Source organism: Mycteria americana, chromosome 2 (assembly GCF_035582795.1).
Source record: "Mycteria americana isolate JAX WOST 10 ecotype Jacksonville Zoo and Gardens chromosome 2, USCA_MyAme_1.0, whole genome shotgun sequence".
In the NCBI taxonomy this organism is placed as follows: Eukaryota; Metazoa; Chordata; class Aves; order Ciconiiformes; family Ciconiidae; genus Mycteria; species Mycteria americana.
Genome location: NC_134366.1, coordinates 77,082,412 through 77,103,454, shown reverse-complemented (window position 1 = coordinate 77,103,454; position 21,043 = coordinate 77,082,412). Strand labels below are relative to the sequence as shown.

At 37.8% G+C, this 21,043-nt stretch overlaps 2 protein-coding genes across 3 annotated transcripts in view; both read right to left on the bottom strand.

Moving 5' to 3' along the window:
- Nucleotides 1–1,695: 1,695 nt before the first annotated feature.
- On the bottom strand, nucleotides 1,696–20,616 carry TBC1D7 (TBC1 domain family member 7). Of its 2 annotated transcripts, none has more exons than XM_075493847.1 (8): nucleotides 20,477–20,616; nucleotides 19,897–20,017; nucleotides 19,111–19,191; nucleotides 15,263–15,450; nucleotides 12,787–12,924; nucleotides 10,958–11,103; nucleotides 2,777–2,906; nucleotides 1,696–1,952 (listed from the first exon to the last, which is right to left on the bottom strand). In XM_075493847.1, the coding sequence occupies exons 2-8, from the start codon at nucleotides 20,006–20,008 to the stop codon at nucleotides 1,866–1,868; spliced, it is 882 nt and encodes a 293-aa protein (XP_075349962.1). In that variant the 5' UTR covers nucleotides 20,009–20,017; nucleotides 20,477–20,616; the 3' UTR covers nucleotides 1,696–1,865. The 2 variants fall into 2 exon arrangements, with proteins under 2 accessions (XP_075349962.1, XP_075349963.1); XM_075493848.1 differs by having other exon boundaries at nucleotides 19,902–20,017; nucleotides 20,477–20,510.
- The window catches only part of GFOD1 (Gfo/Idh/MocA-like oxidoreductase domain containing 1), a 91,594-nt gene continuing 91,101 nt past the window's right edge, over nucleotides 20,551–21,043 (bottom strand). Inside the window, exon 3 of the transcript XR_012774346.1 lies at nucleotides 20,551–20,680. The gene's annotated coding sequence lies outside the window, so the exon portion shown is untranslated. The remainder of the gene's footprint in view (nucleotides 20,681–21,043) is intronic.

The window sequence follows — 21,043 nt, the reverse complement described above, 5'->3', positions numbered from 1 at the left end:
CTCAGTCCTTCTGTGATTCTGTGAAAGTAGATCTCTGTCTCTCGTCTGTGCAGCTCCGAGGCCTACCTATTGATGGAGAAAGGCTTTTTTAAATTAAAAAAGTAAACCAAAAAAATGTTTGGAGCCTTCACTCAAATAGTGATTGGAGGAACACTCACTGGCAAGTCTGGAATAACACTAACAGCCACTTCTAATCCTGATTCAGTGCATCTCTCTTCTCAGAACAGGAGTTATTGATTCCCTTTCAGGGCTGAAACTGCTAAACACCTTCAGTGTCATCAGTGCTTGTTTTTTTTAACAACTAAGTAATCTGCCATGTAAAGGCCTGAATAATGCATATGTAACTTCGGGGGTTTTGTGAATAAACTGTGCAGCCTGAGGGAAAAATGTCCAAATGGGTAATCTCTCAGACTGTACCCATGGCCATTATTTGAAAAACTTGTGCACTGCGTGTTACAGAATGCAGTGCTGTTACTCACACAATGTATATGCTCTTTCCTATCCAGGTTACTCAGCTCTCACGCCTATACTAGAAAAACAAGCTCCTCTCTGAAGTGAACTAAATGGCTTACACTACAATGCAGACACAGCAATGGCTTTCAAAGCAGACAGACAAGCTTTTTCTGAACTGGGTAAACCCAGGCCTTTCAGGAACACTAACAGCAGCACCTCAGAATCCAGCATAGATAATCTATCAAGGTTTTTAGGTGTAACCTGAACTGAGCTCCATGCTTCCCCAGTTAATGTGTTGGAAGGTAAACCTGACCTAGTTTAAAACAAAAGTTAAGTTTCTAAAGCATTTCAAGTCTGCACTACACTGAGTGCAAGCTTAACACAGTCTTTCAAGTGCAATGAGCACACTTGGCATACTGAGCATCAATCTGAGTCCAATAACAGCTAAGCAACACATTTTTATATACAATTCCCTGGTCTATGCAAGAAGTAGAAATAGATTTTACACTTTCACAAGAAAAATATTAGTTCTCCAGCAAATCTCTATCTATGGCTAATCACTCTACTTTTACTTGCATCATGAATTACATTTCTGTATTAAATTTATTTTGAAATCTAAACCAAACAAGAATCAAATTACAACAACTTTGAGCCAAGCATTCAACAGAGACATTGTTTATTACTGGCCTGTATTTCTGAATTATATTGACTCGTCCCACTGATTTTCTCCCTACCTGCCCAAAGCTACATTTTAGGATAGGACAGATTCACCTTCCTAGGGCATCTTCCATGAAGAACGAAGAAGGAGGCACAGCCATAGAGAGCTGGCTGACAGATAAAAAGAAAGTATTTCTGAAGACACTTCAGAAAAGCATGTCACCCCTGGTTATTGTGATGTCCTCTACCTCAAACTTGTGATGCCCATTCCAGAACATTTACCTGAAAATTTACAGTATTAACAGAGTACATTTACATTTCTAGCAAAGGCATGCTTGTTCACCAAAGAGTTCCAGCAGACTAATGTTTAGTAAATTCACCTCAAAAACACCTCCAAGTAGTAACTAGTTATATCAAGTATAAGCTGGCATACAAAAACATTTTTAAATTACAAGTAAGTCTATTTACCTTGCTTCAAGAGTTAGATTTACTTCCCCGAAAGCCAGAGAGCACACATGCAATCAGAATACTGTAGCTGGCTGGCCAAGAAACACTCTGGACATGATCACACCACCACTAAGTATCTTCATTCCATCTGTATTTATTGAAAAAATATTTACATATTGATCACTATGCTATTAGCTGCTTTAATAGCATCTTTACATAGAAGAGGTAATGAAGACCATCACACTAGGATGGCGGAAGAGTGGTAAAATGTCTTTTCAAATGTCTTTTTTTTTTTTTCCCAAGCTGTCTCAGACTGAGTGTGCTGGAGTCCCACAGTGTGTGCGCCACAGATCAACAGCTTTGCTGACAATAGCATCAGTGTTATCTTGAGGAATCTACAAAAGATCAGGGCAAGTCAGAGTACTTTATTTGGACTGGTTTATTTAAAATAAAGAACTTAAGTTTCCAGTTCAGATTTTATCCCTTTATAAAAAAGAAAACGAAACTAGAATCCCATCTTCCTGCCCTACCATCCCACCATCCCTCAGTCCTACACGCACCATATTACCTCCAGGTTTTAGACAAAAAGCTTTTATTTACAGAACGGTAAGATGACCACCCAGGCATCCCACGCTTCACACGTCCCTAACCTGACATCAGGCAGAACTCATACATTCATGGTCATGGATGGCCAGTATCTGCTCTAACTAACCCAGGTTACACTGGGATCCTATAACCCTGCTGTGATGCTCGTTACTACTCACAGAAGGAAAGTTCAGGGTCGGGTTCATGATCCCATCCTTACATCAACAGAAAGAGTACCTTGAGTCTATAGATTCACACTCAGGCAAGAAGCAAAAAAGGTGCCAGAAACCAACCCTGTAAGGAGCTTCCAGAAAAATTAACCTAACCTCATCTGCACTTGCTTTCACAGAAAAACCCTTTAGTATCACAAGGTATATTGTCAAATCTGTACATAGATAACACATTCCCCAAAGCCTAAAAATCATTTCATTCTACGAAAGCCTTACCTCCTGATAGAAAAAACCTATTATTCTCATCCCTGCACATTCTCTCTTCACCTTGGTACTACTACACTATTCTCAGTAAGTAATGTAATAGTATCTTATGGTATGTTTGCAACAGGCAAATGACTTTAAGGCTGAAACACACTTTTATACACCATAAAAGGTAATGCAAAGCGTAATAGAGTACTTACGTTTTCCAAAAACTGCGTGATCTTTTCTGCAGTATTCAGTGCTATTATCTTCATTTTAAAGGTTAATAGTATCTCCACAGCAACAAAAACAAGAATCTTGCAGGACCCACTAATAACTTTGTCCCAAACTCTACAAAAAAAATGAAAAGGAATCACTAAACATTATTGTAGAGCTTATCTGCTTATTTATCTGCTAGAACAGTCCTTGCACAATCACCTTTTTCCAGATTATTTTTCTGAATAACAGCAATGTATTGCATTATTCGGGTCAGGATAAATAAAAGACATTTTATCAACTCCTAAATCTGTACAGAGCAGAGCGATGGCAAGCAGTAATGTATCAATATGTTGTGTTCTTGTTTAGAAATGGAACTCGTTACAAGCTCAAATACAAAAAGCAAACCTTGTTTTAATAGCCTGAACTGTGACAACTAGTCTACAGTGTATAGTAAAGGTGAGAATTTTTCCTAGCGCAAAAAAGGAAACAAACTTTATTAGCAAGCCTAAAAAAGACACTCTTCAAACAGTTAAGTAGCTGAAAATTCAAAAGGATGTAATACTGAACTACTACATCTCAAGAAGCTGAATTTTCCAGGTCATTGCTCTATGAGATACAAATATGATACATCACCATGATATAATCCATGACGTTTAAATTAGACACAAGGAACAACTATTAAGTCCTTCAATCCATCCCACTGTGCACAGACTCTCCCAGAATTACCTAAGCACTCCTACGACTTGTATGAAACTGTTACCTGGACCTTACAGTTTTAACAAAATCTGAAGGGCAGGCCTCCAAAGGCTGCAAGTACTTTAGCAACAGAACTTTGATGAATATTAAAAGGGATCCACACTACTAAAACAGCCTGCAACAATTTGAAATCATCCTTCAGCCAGCAGCTCTATCTCAGGCCCAGCTCAACAGACTCGGGATGAAAGATTATCCAAAACCAGTGTGAAACCATCTGTCAGATGGCAACTTTTATGGGCTTGCACTATTTTTAGTTCTTGAATTTTAAGAGCTGTGTCAGAAAGACTTTCTGAGGATTACTGTTCTTGCTCCTTCTGGACGCTTGTTAGAAGTGTTTCTCCTTCCAAATAAAAGGGGACAAAGACCACATACTATCCTCTATAATCTCTGAATACAGTAACACTAACTAACTGGAAAACATCTTCTGCAGCCCACCTATAAACTTGGATCTATGGGTGTGCTTCTTCCAAAGACAACTCAATTTTTGTATGACCTTCTCTCTCAGAAGAACTTGCCCTTCAGCCTCCAGTGCCAGGAGAACACAACGCAGGCATAACATGAACTCGACAGCTGAAGTGAAGAGTCAGTATCACACCTTTAAACAAGAAGGAGTTAAGAAGTGAGAGTCCAACAAAGAGCCGTGAAGATGCTGAAGGGACTGGAGCATCTCTCCTGTGAAGAAAGGCTGAGAGAGCTGAGAAGAGAAGGAGTTCAGCCTGGAGAAGAGAAGGCTCAGGGGGGAATCTCATCAATGTATATAAATACCTGAAGGGAGAGCGCAAAAAGGATGGAGGCAGGCTCTTTTCAGTGGTGCCCAGTGACAGGACCAGAGGCAGCGGGCACAAACTGACACACAGGAGGTTCTCTCTGAACATCAGGAAACACTTTTTCACTGTGAGGGTGACCGAGCACTGACACAGGTTGCCCAGAGAGGTGGTGGAGTGTCCCTCCTTGGAGACATTCAAAAGCCATCTGGACATGGTCCTGGGCAACCGGCTCTAGGTGGCCCTGCTTGAGTGGGGTGGGGTTGGACCAGGTGACCTCCAGAGGTCCCTGCCAACCTCAACCTTTCTGTGATTCTTTGTTAAAAGCTTTTCTAACTCTAATGTGGAATGGTTGCTGCTGTTACATAGTGCTTATTTTTCACACTGTGACTCAAGTAAATTCTTTGTCAGTTACTTAACCTTCTATCCGCCTAACTCTTTTGACACTATTTTCACAACCTCTCCATTCATCAAAAAAATTTTGACTAGAATTTAACTTATAATGAAGAAATGAGGAAAAGAATATGTAAAATCCTCAGGACTATTCTTAAAAAAAGAAGAAAAACAAAAAACCCACATGGACAGATGGGGAAAAAAGGCACTGACGATTTCTTTCCTCTTCGCAATTTAGTCTTAATTCCCTGTCTCACTAGGATTAAAAATGAACATAATTCCCATATGGGTAGGAACAATAAATAATGCAAGATGAAAATCTTACTGCTTCCTTTGTGGTTCAAGCATCCCAGGACAAGTGATCACTGTAAATATCACACTGATGTTGAAGTCAGGTCTAGAAGCTTTAAGCAAGGCCATGAGAAAACTGAGACCGCATTTCTGTTCCACACTGTACAGGTCATCCCTGTTTACTTCTAATACATTTTCCTTCACAAACGTATCTGTTGAGAACCCAAGAACAGCTCCCCATGTGTTCAATGGGCATCAGAACTGTAATTATGAATGACCATACAGAGAATAGCAGACCTCAAAAACAGGAAAGAATTTTTAAAGTTCATATGAAAGCTCATGTTAATTCAAATACAAAGTTACTAACCTGAATATAAAATACCCAGCCTTCTTTCATTATTTTGCTTCCAAGTCTCCTGACTTCAGTCTCCATAATTACATTACAGTAGGTTACATTTCATGCTCAGAAAACACTCTAATGTTTTCCTGCATTATTTAGTCTGATTCCAGAACAAATGTTTTAACAATGGCAACACAGATGCAGTATCTAAATCACCAGCGCCTAACAAATTTTGGAAGAGGGTGCATAGCAAACTGGATGAGATGTCAGCACTAACCAGCTGTGTCTGCTGCAGTATTTCTCCCCTTAACATTTCCAGCCATTGTTACTCTCAATGCAAGTCCACCAGCGACAGCCATAGGGCAGTGACGGTGTGACACTGTGATAAACAGACCAACGGTCAGCACCTTGTCTATACCAGTAGGGCCAGGAATCCAACATAAACTGTGCCAGAAAAGTGTTTACTTATAATGGAAAAACCCCACAGCAGTTTCAAGGAAACATGTATTTTGATGATTCTATTCTAACACAGCATATATTGTAGCAATAATTGTATCTCTATTGATGATAACATATTCTACTTTCACTTTTTAAATAACAGTAAACACTTAAGATCATGCATACTGTCAGAGATTGCAACTTTTTACCTGTTTTTTGATACTCCTAGAGATGGGAAAATTATAACAGAAATGTCAGGCAACTGTGCCTATAGCCCTACTCAAGAATACCGCAAAAGAAAGTATACGCTAAATTTGTTACATTTTTTGTGACTATCACCCTCTGTGAAATATAACAGTATTCAATTAACCACAGGAGCACTCTTGTAGGTATTTCTTGAACAGTGAAATAGCAGTAAGAACCACAAGGAAAAATAAAAAGAAAACAGGAAGCTATCAAGGTAAAGAGCATGCCAAGGATTATGCAAATGAAGCCATTTACTTTTCACTGAGCTTTTCCTGTAGACACAATACAACTTACTGCGTGCATGCATGTGTGTGAAGGCATGGCATTCTCAAGGCAGTTTCTGAGGTTCCTCAACACTACAGTGCAGTAGCATACAGAAAGCATTGCTGCTCTCTCTTTTTCTAAAAATATTATCATTAATCTCACAGCTTTTCCCCCCAGGCTGCAGGGTAAGCACACTCAACCTTACTCTCTGGTTCTGCTCCTCCAGTCAGCCAGGCCAGAGATGTTTAACGAGAACCAATGCTTGCTCCTCTGCCCGCACTTCTGGGTGTTCTTCCAATGGTAACTCGGCATGGAGGGACACAATGAGGCTCGCACAAGTCTCACCCTGATGTCATGTCATGATCTTGTGCCCATTCGTCTCCAGAGCTGGGAAGCAGCTCAATTATTTAGACAAAGGCAAACAGACTTAAGTTTCTGTACAGTAGTAGTCCACATGCACATTCTTATGCCCTCCCATTCCATAGTAAACTTAAGGCATTTTTCATATTTCTGTTGTGTCTTTTAACAAATGACTTACATTTTTACCACTAGATGTCATTTATGCAGGACGTGGAGATCACAGTGTAAAACTACAGAAGCCATATATTAATACATGAATATATTAATACATAATAATGGTGGTGCCATTTTGAAAGGCAGTCATGAGATTTCAGAACTACCAAATACTTTGCCACAAACAAGTTACCAGAGACTAATAACCTAACACCACCCCATCAGCTATTACAGTCCTGCTAATGCCAAGTCTTCGGTGCAGAATACAAACAATGTTAGTCAGGGGCATGATACGCGATTGGCAACATCCGGCCATAAAAAATGCCTGGCTTATTCACAATTATATTTGCAAAGCCGCACTACTTCTGTTGTAACTGCATCATTGGGGGTGACAGTGCTGGAATAAACTGGCAGCCAAAGTGCCATTTTGCCTGTAGAGCTAAAGCCACAAACGGGACACTGAGCTGTAACAGCAGGGCTCTCCAGCTGAGGGCCCACACAGCACCATTTGAAAGCTCTCCACGCATGGGGCTTGCTGAACAGATGACCAGATATGCTGTTGCAGAATTTGAGCAAATAGGGCAATGGTGAGTATAAAAACAAAGGTGTGATCCAGTTCTCTCCCCGTTTCAGAGATGAGTAAGCCTTTCTGTCCCTCTCGAGCCTATGCCGCAGGCTGGTTCATGTTCCAGGAAGCACCCTGTCTATATTCCAGGTGGGATACAGAGCCCTGAGGATACAGTGCCTTCAAAATGGCCAGTCTGCTCCTCTCTTTGACCAGTGTGGCACCTTTAAGAAGTCTGTCAAGAAGCTTGTCGCATAATATGTCAAGTGTATTAGGGCAAGCAAAGACACTGCATAAGCTCAAAGGAAAAGTTTCTACGTGAAACCTGTCTATATACATTTTCCAAGCTCATTTAAATTAAACCGATGCATAAATTTTACCTATGGTATAACTAGGAGAATTGTGCTATAAAACGGTATTTATACTGCATGACAATGCCTGTCAGGAGTAAAGCTGGTAGTATGCAACTTCATCTCACCATTATTGGATAAAATTTCTGTATAGCATATACAAATCTTGTACACCTTAGAGAAAAAAAGAAAACCATGAAATTCAGATTTAGCTGCCTGGCAGAGAAGACTACAATTTATAGAAAGCAACCAACCTCTCTAAGAAATACAGTACTAAATCGTAAATTAAATTAAATCATAAAAGACGACTGAGCTCAGATCATCTCTCACTTGACAAAAAAGTAAGTAAAATTCACAGGAGAATTGGAGACCTGTTTTCAATTCTCAGCAGTTCCAACACTGCCATTTGGATACATTTCAGATAAGCATTCGGGCTTCTAGATTCTAATCCAAACTGAATCTCCAAGCATTAATTAAGTTCATCTGTCACACACTACCCATGAAGGATGTTACTTCCTTAGCAAATTAGGCCATTATGATTACAACTGAATAATTCAGAAACCTAAACTGACAAGAAAAAGTGCACTTTTATCCATGTTCCCACAAGAACTGTTAGGAAAAGGGATTGCTGTGCCATCAGAAGTACCAACACTGAAATTTGTTTTTACTCCACAGTGATACAAAAAGCCAATATTTCTACCTTTTCCATGAAAAAAAAGTACTTAATTTCAGGTCATCAAAATATTCTGTTTCAGTAAGGTAAAACAGTATATGAGAATGCTAAACACTACACTAACTAGACAAAATATTTTACATAAATGAACTGATTCAAAACGGTAGAAGTTTGAAACTAAAGATTCTGACAAGATGACATATGAAAACAAAATTCTTCATCTGAATTTTTTCTTTTACACTATCAACATGACGCAACTCCATAAAATGTTCAATTTTCAACAGAAATTTACAAAACCCCTGAATCTTCCAATAGCAAAAGTGCTCTGATGCAAATTCCTCTTTCAGCTCTAGTTCTCAGCCATAAGACCTAGTAGCAAAATTAAGTCACATAAGCTCTAAATAAAAATATCTCCTAGAAGACATGCAAAGAGGTTCCTAATGCAGTAGTTTGCAAAGGCTATTCCAGATCACAGAAGCCTACAGAAAAAAAAAGGCCTGAAGAGACTGGCAAGTCCCAGGTAGAGCAGTCACTTCTACTGACAGTAGTTTAAGTTTCATACAGAGAAAGCACAATGAAACAGCGTCAATCATTATCTGCTGAAAGTAAACCTACAAATGCAAATGTGAAATAGAGATGCAGGCAAACCATACATGTTCAATTGCTTTTAAGGATATAACAAACGTTTTATACATGCTTAAGTAATTTCTGGAGCCATAAAAGTAGTAAAAGCTTTTAACCACCACATCACGTACAACCACTACACAGAGACGACTATTTTGCAGCCTTATAGGTGCTTGATGTGAAGAACTTGCCATGGAACAATCACCGTGCTGCACACAGCATAACACCTGAAGGTCTACTACCAAATCCTTCAGTTTTGGTTCAAAAAATTTTTTTTCTCTCAGACATATTCCTTCCCAACAGTAAAACATACAGAACCTTAAAGACCACGGTACAACAAGACTAGAGAACATGATTACTAATCTTATAGCTTGTTCCCTAAAACCCCCTTATTTTCATAAGGGCAAATAAAACATTTTTAAAAATAACAGCTGTTTCCCACTTTCCTTCATGAAATGTGACGTCTCAGATAAACAAGCAAGACTGCATTCGCTATGCATATTACGACCAACTTTACCACCATAAAGTATTTCCTACAGAGCATTTTACAAAGCTCTCTGTTTCCACACTAGGCTCCTGTACTAGCCACTGAAGTCCTGGAGGTGCTGGAGTAAAACTTCCTTTGAACCTTGTTACTTCTCAAAGTTTTCAGGCAGCTGAAAATGAAACCATTGTTTCCTTTGTGCCACCTCCTGTTCAGCTATTAGCAACTCTTGTTAATGCAGAAAGGATACGCTTTTCTACACCTAGCTTGAATTTTCTGCTTTCCAAGAGTTCTCAGGCAGCAGAACTAGAGAAATCATACAAGCTTCATTTCAAAAGCCCTTCAGTGAAGTGCCATGCCCAAGAATTTTCCCCTTTTAAAAGCTGGATGACCTATTTCTAACTGTAGAATCCTCATATAATTCACTATTTCATTAACTTTGTAATACTCAACCTGTCCTAGTACTTTTTAAAATAAACATTCTGTCACAGTTTATCCCCAGCCAGCAACTAAGCACCGCACAGCTGCTCACTCACTCCCCCCCCCCGCAGTGGGATGGGGGAAGAATTGGAAGGGTAAAAGTGAGGGAGAAACTTCTGTGTTGAGATAAAAACAGTTTAATAATTACAAAGAAATAATAATAATTTTTTAAAATTGTAAGGCAAAGAGGAAAAAAATAACAGAGAGAGGAAATAAAACCCAACAAAGACAAGTGACGCAAATGAAAACAACTGCTCACCACTGACCGACCGATGCCCTGCGAGTCCCCGGGCAGTGGCCCCCCCGCCAACCTCCCCCCCAGTTTTCTTGCTGAGCATGACTCCTATACGGTATGGGATATCCCTTTGGTCAGTTGGGGTCAGCTGTCCCAGCCGTGTCCCCTCCCAGCTTCTTGTGCACCCCAAGCCTACTCGCTGGTGGGGTGGGGTGGGGTGAGGAGCAGAAAAGGCCTTGACTCTGTGTGAGCACTGCTCAGCGGTAACGAAAACATCCCTGTGTTATCAACACCGTTTTCAGCACAAAGCCAAAACAGCCCCATGCAAGCTACTATTTAACTCTGTCCCAGCCAAAATCAGTACACATTCCCAAAACCTTTTTCATCTAATGATAATACAGTATTACAATCACTGCCTAAGCAAGGAATTTGGTTAAAAAAGCCTGAAAACTGACTACCATTCAGCTATCTATCACTAAGAGGGGATTTGGAGTTTTAAATCCTAGGAGGCATTAAGTGTCTAACAGAATCAGTCGTTATATTTAACTCCATTCTTTTTTCATTCCAATGTGAGAAATGATCACACAGAGATTATCTTGCATCAGTAACAAGTGAAATCAAATCCAATTTTATCATTTCCAAGTAAACAATAAAGTTAACTCCATAATCTTACAGATAAAGTCAGGAAAGCTCGTTGTCTGCTAGTGATTGACAAAAAGCTAAAATTACTATTTAATTACAAACAGAAAGAAAAAAAGAGAACTTGCCTCTGTAAACTGGACTCAGGTAAACAGCCTGCAAAACACTTCTTAAACCAAAGATCGTAAGGGAGTTTGCTCATTGCAGCACATGCTTTCAGATGCATCAGGAGTCTGTTATCTTCAATGTTCAAATACTGCTCCAGAATTTTTGGCTGAGAAAGGAATTGGAAAATTTTAGATAATTCACATCAGAGTACCCTCCATAGTTAACACACACTGTAAGACAAGAAATGTCTTAAAAATTCAACTGGCATAAAATAGCATGTTAAAATAATGAACTTGCATTGTTTTAATTAAAAACATCATGTTCTAAAATACAAGTGTTGGTGATTTTTGCAATTAGCTAATTAAGTACTTAACTAAACAACCAACTTCAGGTTCCTTAAATTGCTGACCACTAGCAGAACTTCCAAAATATGCAGTATTCCCTAATGCAAGGAGGTGCTTGAGAGCTTAAGGCAATGCAGAGATTAAACATGCACTAATTACTGCTACCTTCACAAGTAAAATTGAGTTTCATTCACTTCAAACCTAATCGCCTTAGCACACGTTGAAAAAAGCCTACACACAATGCAGCAAAAACCAGAAAATCAATTCTGAGAGTAAATCCCTGTGCAACATATTAAAATCTGGACATTGATTTTTTGTTTAAAAATCCAAAGTATTCAGAAGCATACACATGTGGATAATTCTCATTTTGTTTAAATTCTAATGTAACACACTACACATTTTCATAAATTCAGGAGTACTTTTATGCTTTTTGTCATAATTAGGTAAACAGCTAATGACTTCAGCTGTCAAAGGGAGAAAACACTTCCTTTGTCCATATTCTAACATCCAGAGTCTTGGTACAATGTTTGTATTAAAACAAAAACTTAGGGAGGGAGACACTTGGCACTCTCTATGTAGTGAGAGCACATACCTTCTCTAAAAATGCTCCTCTGTCCTTTGAAAGGAATTACAGAAATTGGTATAGTTGAATGTATCACCTCCAGCAACAGGAGGTAGGTTCAAAAAGTATTTCTTAGTTCCAAAAGAATAACAAAGGACATGCATAATTTTCTGCAACGAATTTTCATTCAGTGATTGCTAGTGCACAGGTACTCTGACGCTTTTATCTCAGTGGATATTGTTAACTAGAAGTTTCCTATCTGTTAAGACAATTTGAAGAATTACAAAAACTTCTGTAATTTTTATAAGTATGCTTTTTCTTTACAATCAAATTTTAATTTTACAAACCAGTAAGATAGAAATGCAAAATTAATATTCTACGAGAGCATTTAAATGATCAGTGCCAAAAGAACTCTATTCCACTTTTTATTATAACTTAATTTGCAACATACTGTTCTTCTGAAGATGTAGTACCCTGCTCCATTTATAAAGCAAAACAATTGTGCTTTGTCTATCATCCAATGAGCAGCATATGGATGCCAGAGATGCAGCCTAGAAAGTAGCAGACATACATCAAGATGTTCTTAACTTTGCGACATTTTTAATTGTTTAAAATAAAGAAAATCCTTAAGTGACCGATTTGTGAGAAATATAATTCAACTAGATACAATGTAAGCTTTAGCTAACCTAAAAAGAAAATAAGATGTAATTGAAAACTACCATGTAGCAAATAAAAACAATTTCTAATGTTATGTTAGGCAAGGTGTCCTACAGGACAGCGCAATCACAACACAAAAAGCACTCCTCCCATTTTCTCAAAACAGCTGGTGGAACAGAATCCAAGGATGTCACCTCTGATGCTCCATTTGTCTCCATCTGTTAATGCTTTCCATGACTGGCTCTCCTCACACACACACACACAAAAAAAGTGGTTTTTTCCTTACCAGTTGTTGTAATGAATCTTTGTGCTTGCTGTTCAGCTGATTCACAAAGCAACTGACAAGCCAATAGCATTCTATAGGATCCTCCACCATTTCCTCCATTGCTTTAGCAATAGCAAGAAACACTTCATCTTCAGGTTCCTGGAAAACAAAGCCAAAAAAGTGAACTACACAGAAGTATTGGACTACCCAATTTAAAATATTCTTATATTACTTTTCCCTGCTATTTGGGAAAACAAACTGGAATCAATGTACACAAAGAGCTGTTCTGACATTCATAAATAAAACATGGGGCAGCAGCTGCATTATGGGACAGATACCTATTAAAGCAGAACAAGTAAGACTCATCTTGCTTTTAAAACCAAAACATACAACAGGAGTTTGGAACAACTCTGATTCAAAGTTCTCAAATGTTCTCAAATGAGATAATATCACATCCTAACAAGGTAGCGATAATCCTACTTCTATGCCCCACATTTTTATGCTGCATAGCAGCAGAATTTTTCATCCTATTCCTTGCTAGGGGCTAAACAGGCCTCCCAAACACCTTTGTCATGGATGTTACAGTTACTGAAAAAAATAATGCAGGCATGAGCTGTATGCCTACCTTCAACATAGAGAAAATCATTTAGTTTAAGATAAGCATCTTCCTAGAGAGAATTAAATATATTTTCCAGGTGACGACTACCTTATTCCCCACAATACATGACCAGAAGCATGTGATGGGCACACCATCATCTTTTCTCCTGAGAATATACTTTCCTCACAGAAGTATCAGCATGCCTAAACAACAGTTAATGGTATGACTGCACATAGGGTAAATGGAGGCGAACTAACTCTAAACCAGCGAGACATCATGCCAACAGCTAGCTCAGGAAGTGTCTAAACTGGGAAGATGCACATGGAAAGGCTCTATATTTGCCCTGTTTCTTACAGTCTTCCTTACGCAGGCAGTACTGACTACATTAGGAGGTAGGGTAACAAGCCAGATATGTATCCACAGCCTGATTTACTGTAACCATCAGTAGCAGTAAGCTATAGCATCACAGGCTTTTGCACACTCATGCGTGGATAGTCTAAATACTACTGGGATATGCCTCTGCTACATAGACTGCTGCAATACACACATATCCCTACTTAAACTCTCTGCCTTCAGATGCACAAAACATATTTAGCAGACTTCTGTGATTTGTGACTCAAACATTTCAAAATATTTAGACCAATCCAACATCATCTTTATACTCCCTCTGCCTCCACAATAAAACATCTGCATTACTATCAAGCAGTAACCTCTTATAAGTTTAAGGGGACAGTTACTGCACTGCAAACAGGCTGGCATAAAGAGAACAAATGCTTTCTGCAGCAAAACAAACCTAAGTTACAAGACTAACAACTGTGAATCTGCTAAACACCATCTCTATGAAATCCTATCACAATACTGAGAGCAGCTAGTGCTCTGGGATGCACTGACAAAACACTTGCTCAGAAAGCAATACTGCTCTAGAAGGGATGAATTTTTAGCCCACTGGGTCACATGTCAAAATCAAGGAAATTTCTCTATAGGAAACTTGCAGGGCAGGATGGCCCCACGTTCCTAGGCAATTGTAAGGGCACAAAAACACTTCCTCTCCTCCAACAGGAGAATATTGTATATAATCCTCCAGTCCAAAATATTACTGAATTTTCCATGTTAACTTTAACCTTTTTTTTTTATTTTAAACTTTTTTTAAGTTCTTATGTCAAATTTTGTTATTACAGATGAAAAATAACAAAGTAAGCTGGGCTAGAGTGAACGTGGATAAATTAAATACAGGATAAAATCCACTTCAGAAAGTCCCACGACTCCTTTCATCACCTCCTCTTTCGTAGAGGCTTATACATAAGATCCGCACATTGTTTTTATCATCACATTATAGACTTATCATCAAAACATAGACTCGTTTACCCGTATGTGAGTACACTGTAAACTACAGAGTACATGCATTACCTGACAGAAGCCTGGATCAGTTCAGACTAAAAGAAAAAGGAGGTCAGTACATTAAAGTCTAGATTTAAAAACAAATCATTTAAATATATGATGTAATTTGCAATAAATCGCTGCTTGTACTGGCTCTGAATTATCCTTGTTCCAGGACATTTAAGAATCTATGCGTTCCGATAAGATTATGTCATTTTCATTTCAGTGCTATAAAGAAACTGAAGTGTACTAGAGTACAAAAGGCTTGAAGCCTAGCAAGCAAAATATTCAAAAGATATTTTAAGGCATAAAATCTAACAATAGTACTTAGGAGAAGAAAAATGGAAAAGCACTTTGACTAAAATCCCTTATTTTACACTAGTACTTTTCTGTTTTCCATTCACCTTACTTTGTCCATCTACGAGCATTTGTGGGACTACGTGCAGTTCAGTTTCTTACACGTTTAGAGTGTGAAGTTAAACAAAATACTGTATTTAAAAGACTGTTAAAATGACAACTGACCAATGGAAAAGCCAAGTTTCGAGGCAATTTTCCTGATTCCAGTTGATGTATGCGGAGGAAAACATCTACCTGTGGGGTAGAATCATTAATAAAACGAATTACACGAAGAGCATGGTGTATATCCCAGTACTGCTCCTTCCGGTACTTCATCACCAAAGCATGAGATTCATGGTGAGGAGGTATAATTCCTAAATAAAAAAAAAAAAAAAGGCAACTGTAAAGAGAAAAAACAGAGCACTCAAACTCCCTTTCCAAGAGATCTGCCTAAATTCAATTTCTACTACAACTCCAGCCTACAGAAATGTACGACCTGGCACAGCAGTTTGTTTATAAACTTGGTCAAAGAATCCAGGGAGAAAATTCTACAAAAACTGGAAGTCAATGGACCAACAAAGCACTTTAGCATTGTATTTATAAAAACAAATTTCAGATGTTAACTGAGCATAGGCAAAATCTACACTTAGACTATTGTTTCTCAAGCTCTTCTACAAGGTTTTCAGCAAATGGACACTAACCCTTTTGTATACCACATCCAGTGTGCTGATAAGAAATGTTATTGCTGGGATAGATGAAAAATAATTTAATTGATTTATTCTCCCTCTCCAACAACCCTTCTTTATTTTTAAATTGTGAATCTTACTTGTTACTTGTTTATACCTACCTGTAGTTTTTAAATACAGTACTAGTTGCATATTTGTGCCCAGCTTCCATTTATTTTGAAAACAAAGTGGATGTAGAATGATTTTTATATACATTAGCTGTTCATGTTCTTAAATTCTACACTTTGTCTGAGATGATTCAAGAATATATACATGCAATTAACTAATGCAAAGATACTGTACATTCCAGTATTATTTAATTTACTGTTAGATGTCTGCCAGAAAATTCTTTACTCACTGTATCATAGATTAAACCTCTCTAAAACAACATTCAGAACCAAAATCAATCACATAGGTTGAATCAGTTACAGATTAAAACTGAAGAATACCACTCAAACACTTCGCAAGGAAACATTTTTTACTTTCTTAGCACAACACAAATATTTTTTCTAGTTTCCTATGAGGAAAAATAAAAAGGGGAAAAAAGTATCTAAGTAGAGAGGCAGAGAAAATTGAACTGTTTACGATCTCCAGAAGAAATGCTCAACATTTCACTCGATCCTTCCCCTCACTCAAGACTCAATCTTGCTATGCACTGATGTTCACGACAAAACTGTCACAGGCTTCAACAGAAGTAAGATCTTACATACACAAAAGCAAAAAAATGCCACTTCCATATCACTAGCAGAGCAGAATTTTTCCCGTTGTGGAAATCCATGAGAACAAAGTATTTGTCAGAAGTCAGTTCTGAAACAGGCTACCTGCTGCTTTTATCTCTCATTCAAAGAAAAAAATATTCCTGCCAAGTGTTAAACCACGAATCGACTGAGTTCTAGTAACAAGCACATCAGACAGAAAATTATCTTTTATTTTCCAACTGCAAACCTGTCTGCATTTCAAAAGCTGGGACATTTTTCACATTATGCAAAAACAGAGTCAACATCATGACTTTGTATGTACATACTGCCAACTGCTTTCCTCAAACACAGAAGACTATGTTAGGCAGACAGAAAAGAAGCTTAAACAACACAGGGATGTCTAGAAACCATCATGAGTCATACCTGAACAGGAAGTTAACAAAGACATCGCTGACGTACCGTGTAACCTGGGACAGCATTGAGCCCTGGTATGTGTCTGAGATAGTTTTGCTGACAGGATAGAACCCCTTTTGTTAAACTATTAACATTATTTAGAGGATATGTAACACTTCCCACCAGAAATGCACTGGGCTGTTGTTCCAGTCATTTAGGGAGAGAGATTTTGCATTGCCCTTCTGAATACCACGTTTTCTAACAAGTGTTAACACTGAGATGCAGCATAAGAGAAGTCCTTGTACCTCTGTTCGCCCACAGAGTAAACAGAATGACAGTATGCATATTTGAAATAAATCACTCTGGGTTTAAAATACAAAATCCTTTAAAAAAATCAGTATAATCTTCCATACAGTTAACTCAGAAGGTGTTTTGGGTTATCATATGATTCACAAATCATCCTATCTAAAACAGTCAAAGATAGACCACTGGCTCTGCAGCGAGCTACAAGTTTGCCAAGAGACTGTATTTTGCTGTTATAATTTTGGCTGAAGGATCTTGTACTGAGTCACTTGTCCAAACCTCCTACACTATATTTCCTACTACTATTTTAAAGGATGCTGACTACTTCACTAGGGCCCAGGGTACAAGAATCTTTTTCATCCCAAAATTAGTACTCTAATGGCAGAGGCTTTTATCAAGTAGGATTACTCTGTTAGTTCAACGATCAATGCCAAGAACTTCAAGTTTTATAATTAGATCTTGCACCTTCTGCGCACTGTTCGTTTACTACCTCTCCCAAAAGAAGGCTTACAAATCCAAATAATCAGGAATACGAAGCCACAATTTTTAAATTGTAGGAAATTGGAGAGAAAAAAAGAAGAATAAAAAAGCTAAAACTTTCTATACATTATTTCAAACTCCAGACACTGTAGTGGAACATGGAGATCAAGAAGGGAAACAGAAGACATTCACTTGAACATTGTTCAAGATCATGGCACAGCCTAAGATCCTAAACCCGGATCCTAAACATCCTAAAACCGGAGAAAAACTGTTTTGTAAAATACTCATTCTGAGGTAGGAGTCATCAATCTTCCTGACTCTGAATCACACGCCAAAATCTTCATGCAAGAGAAACACATGGGATCTGTATCACATATTCTGGAGAGCCAAAGTACAAAGAAGTAGGATAGTTCACAGACAACAAAAGACAGCAGCTTCCAAGCCAATCTGCAGACTGATACTGCTGGTCTCTCTCCCTGATGAAACAGTATTTCGGGTATCGGCACCCTTCCTGCAAGCACAGCACTGGTAATACAAGACTGAGCATGGGAGCGCACTCAAGCTTGCCAAAAGTGGCACAATGCTCCACCACCAACAGTATGGTAAATCACATTTCTCTTCCAGAGATTCAGTCAGACAATGTACCTTCACACTCAATCTGGCAGTGTTTCTCTACACGCAGCAACTCTAAGGGAAATTCTCCAGATACCTGGTAAGGGTCAGACCTCCTGGACCTTCCACAACCCCTCCTGCCTCCAAGTGACATGACCTCGCATCTAGTAAACCCAACACACTTGACCAGTTACTGCGAAGTCATTAGTACTTTTGAATTAGTCATCTGACTAATGCACTTCAAGGAAAATAGAATCTATGTTTATTTTTATGGTTTCTGGGGATACAGTAAATGTCTCTGGCCTCATAACTTCTTTAATGGCAAATACAATTTAAAGCCAGAAGCAAAACCAGAAGAAACCAAGATTTTATAGAACACAAAGCTTCTCTTTAGAATAAACATCCATTCCATACCTTGCCCAGTTTTTTTAAGTTTAATCACAGCTTTACTTCAACTTAATTGTCTGTTGTTTTAGGAACAGAATGGAATATCTTATAAGGTGTCAGTGACTTACTATAATCCACCTTTCAAATCCATTTTATAAATTTACTTGGGTAGTGTTACAAAGTTAAATATAGAAATACACTCTTCTAGGTACACTTCAGCAAAAGTTCTCAAAAACTATGCATGAAATATTGTTTTATAATTGCCATTGTGCATCTTAGGTGGATAAAAAAATAGGCTAAATATGTATCAGTAGGCAAGGTAGTACAGAACAATCTATGTCATTAACTCTCAAAAAAAAAAAAAAAAAACCACAGAAAAAATACACCTTCCTACATACTCATTTCTACAGAGGATCACAGATGTTATATTTCATACCTAAAAGCACTTTCCACACCAGTATACGATACATGGATGGGAGAGGAAACCTTTGACTAAATGTGCAAAGCTTCTCAATATCTGTAGAGAAATACAGAGAAAAAAAAAAGGTAAATTTAAATATAATTATAAATAGGTTTGAGTCTCTGATCTACCTAAGTATTATAAATCCTTAGCTGCAGATCAAAATCCCCACTTTCATCATATATTATCAACAAATGCTTTCACCGCTTCAATTGAGAATAAAATGTGCCCTATAAACTGCAACAATTTTGAAAAATATATACGTTGACTTTATTTACAATAAAACTACCCTAGGTTTCACCAGGAAGAAACTGTACCATTTTTACAGACATTTTGTAAATCATGTTGCTATGTCAAAACAATTAAGGGCTTTGTTAAAAGGACAACATTTATCTTTCCTTTCTGTTGAGATGCAGCACTCCTCAGGGACCAACAGCAATAACAAAATCTTCATTGTTTTGAGGTTAGATGGAATTAACGGCATGAGACAATATATTTTCAGATTAAAATTGCTTGCATTAAAAAACTTTTACTTTCTTGGGCATAGAGAATGAGAGAAGGAAAAAAAAAAGCAAGCACTCAAATACTTAACAGTTTTAAAAATCTTTGAAACTCAAAGGACTGCTAGTAATAACTGAGAGATTAGTGGTAAAAGATGCAAAACTTAAATGAGTACTAAGCACAGCAGCTAAACATTTTCTATTATTCCCTCCCCAGCCCCAAATCACCAAAGTAATAGAGAAAACAGTGAAATCAACTTGCCCAACCGGTCATCTTTTAACAGAATTTCCAGTGACTTCTTTTCTTCAACTCCTCGAAACCCCACTTTTTCATAATACACTGAGCGAAAGTTTCTCTGAGAGTCGTCAGCCATGATTGATTCCTTTTGGAGAAACAGTAATCCCCCTTAAGACTTACAAGAATACACTCCTATTGTGTTAAGGTCAAGTACTTTTGCACACTGATAAAAGTTGACTGCCTATGTCTCTACAGTATTAATAAACCCTACAGAATATGAAAATCTTCCAAGATTGTTTTCATCATATTTTAACATAGACAATCATAAAAATAATTGAATCTAAACAAGGTCTAAAGATACCGACTTCCAAATGAAACACAGGAATTTTTAAATATTTTTTATTCCTGTAGTAAATTATACTACTTTTCAAAAAGTTTCAAAAAAAAGATTGCTGGAGAGACACTTAGTCTTTTATGTGATATCCTGCATTTCAAAACCAATATAAAAAATACAGTTAAGACTCTGACAAAATTTTGGCTACAGAAACACTAATCAAGTACAACTGCTACCCAGATAAGTAAAACCATCAGGTTTCATACTCACCAGACAAGGTAACCAGTAGCAAGGGCAAGCCAATGTTGGCCTCAGTAGCACAGTGTGACCAGAAAAAATGAGGCTAGGTATGTAGGTTTGTTCTTAAGTTGCAGATTTGAATTAAATGTTCACGTTGTTACCAGGTGCTATAACAGCCACAGTCTTGAGCTTGTTACTCCAGTACGAAAAAGAAATAAATGTCTCATTCCTATACTGGAAAGAATGGTAGATTGCAGTGAGTACTCTGTATTTCATAACAAATGTAATTGACATTTCAATTCAGTTCAACCTTCTAAATATCAATTCTCTCTCCTCTGCAGGCTCGCAAATATGAGAAAGTTCTGGTTTGTAACTCAAAGGACTAAAAATTATCTTAACTTGAATGCCCAGTGACAGAAGCAAAATTTGGAGAAAAATAATTTGTTTTGAGTGAGAAGCAATGGGTGAATAATGCATTGAAAAGCTTTTCTAGTTAAATTCTTCTTTTCCTTGCTGAATCAAAGTACAGATCAGGAGCAAAGCATTTGCAGATATAAACAAAGGCCACAATTTTGCAAAGAATGCACACATTTAAAT

Coding starts and splice junctions, on each gene's coding strand:
- TBC1D7 (XM_075493847.1), bottom strand. CDS start 20,008: ATGGCTGACGACTCTCAGAGAAACTTTCGCTCAGTGTATTATGAAAAA. Junction 15,451..19,110: donor GGTGTGGAAAGTGCTTTTAG/GTATGAAATATA, acceptor TTTTTTATTTAG/GAATTATACCTCCTCACCAT. Junction 1,953..2,776: donor TCACGCAGTTTTTGGAAAAC/GTAAGTACTCTA, acceptor GATCTTTTGTAG/ATTCCTCAAGATAACACTGA.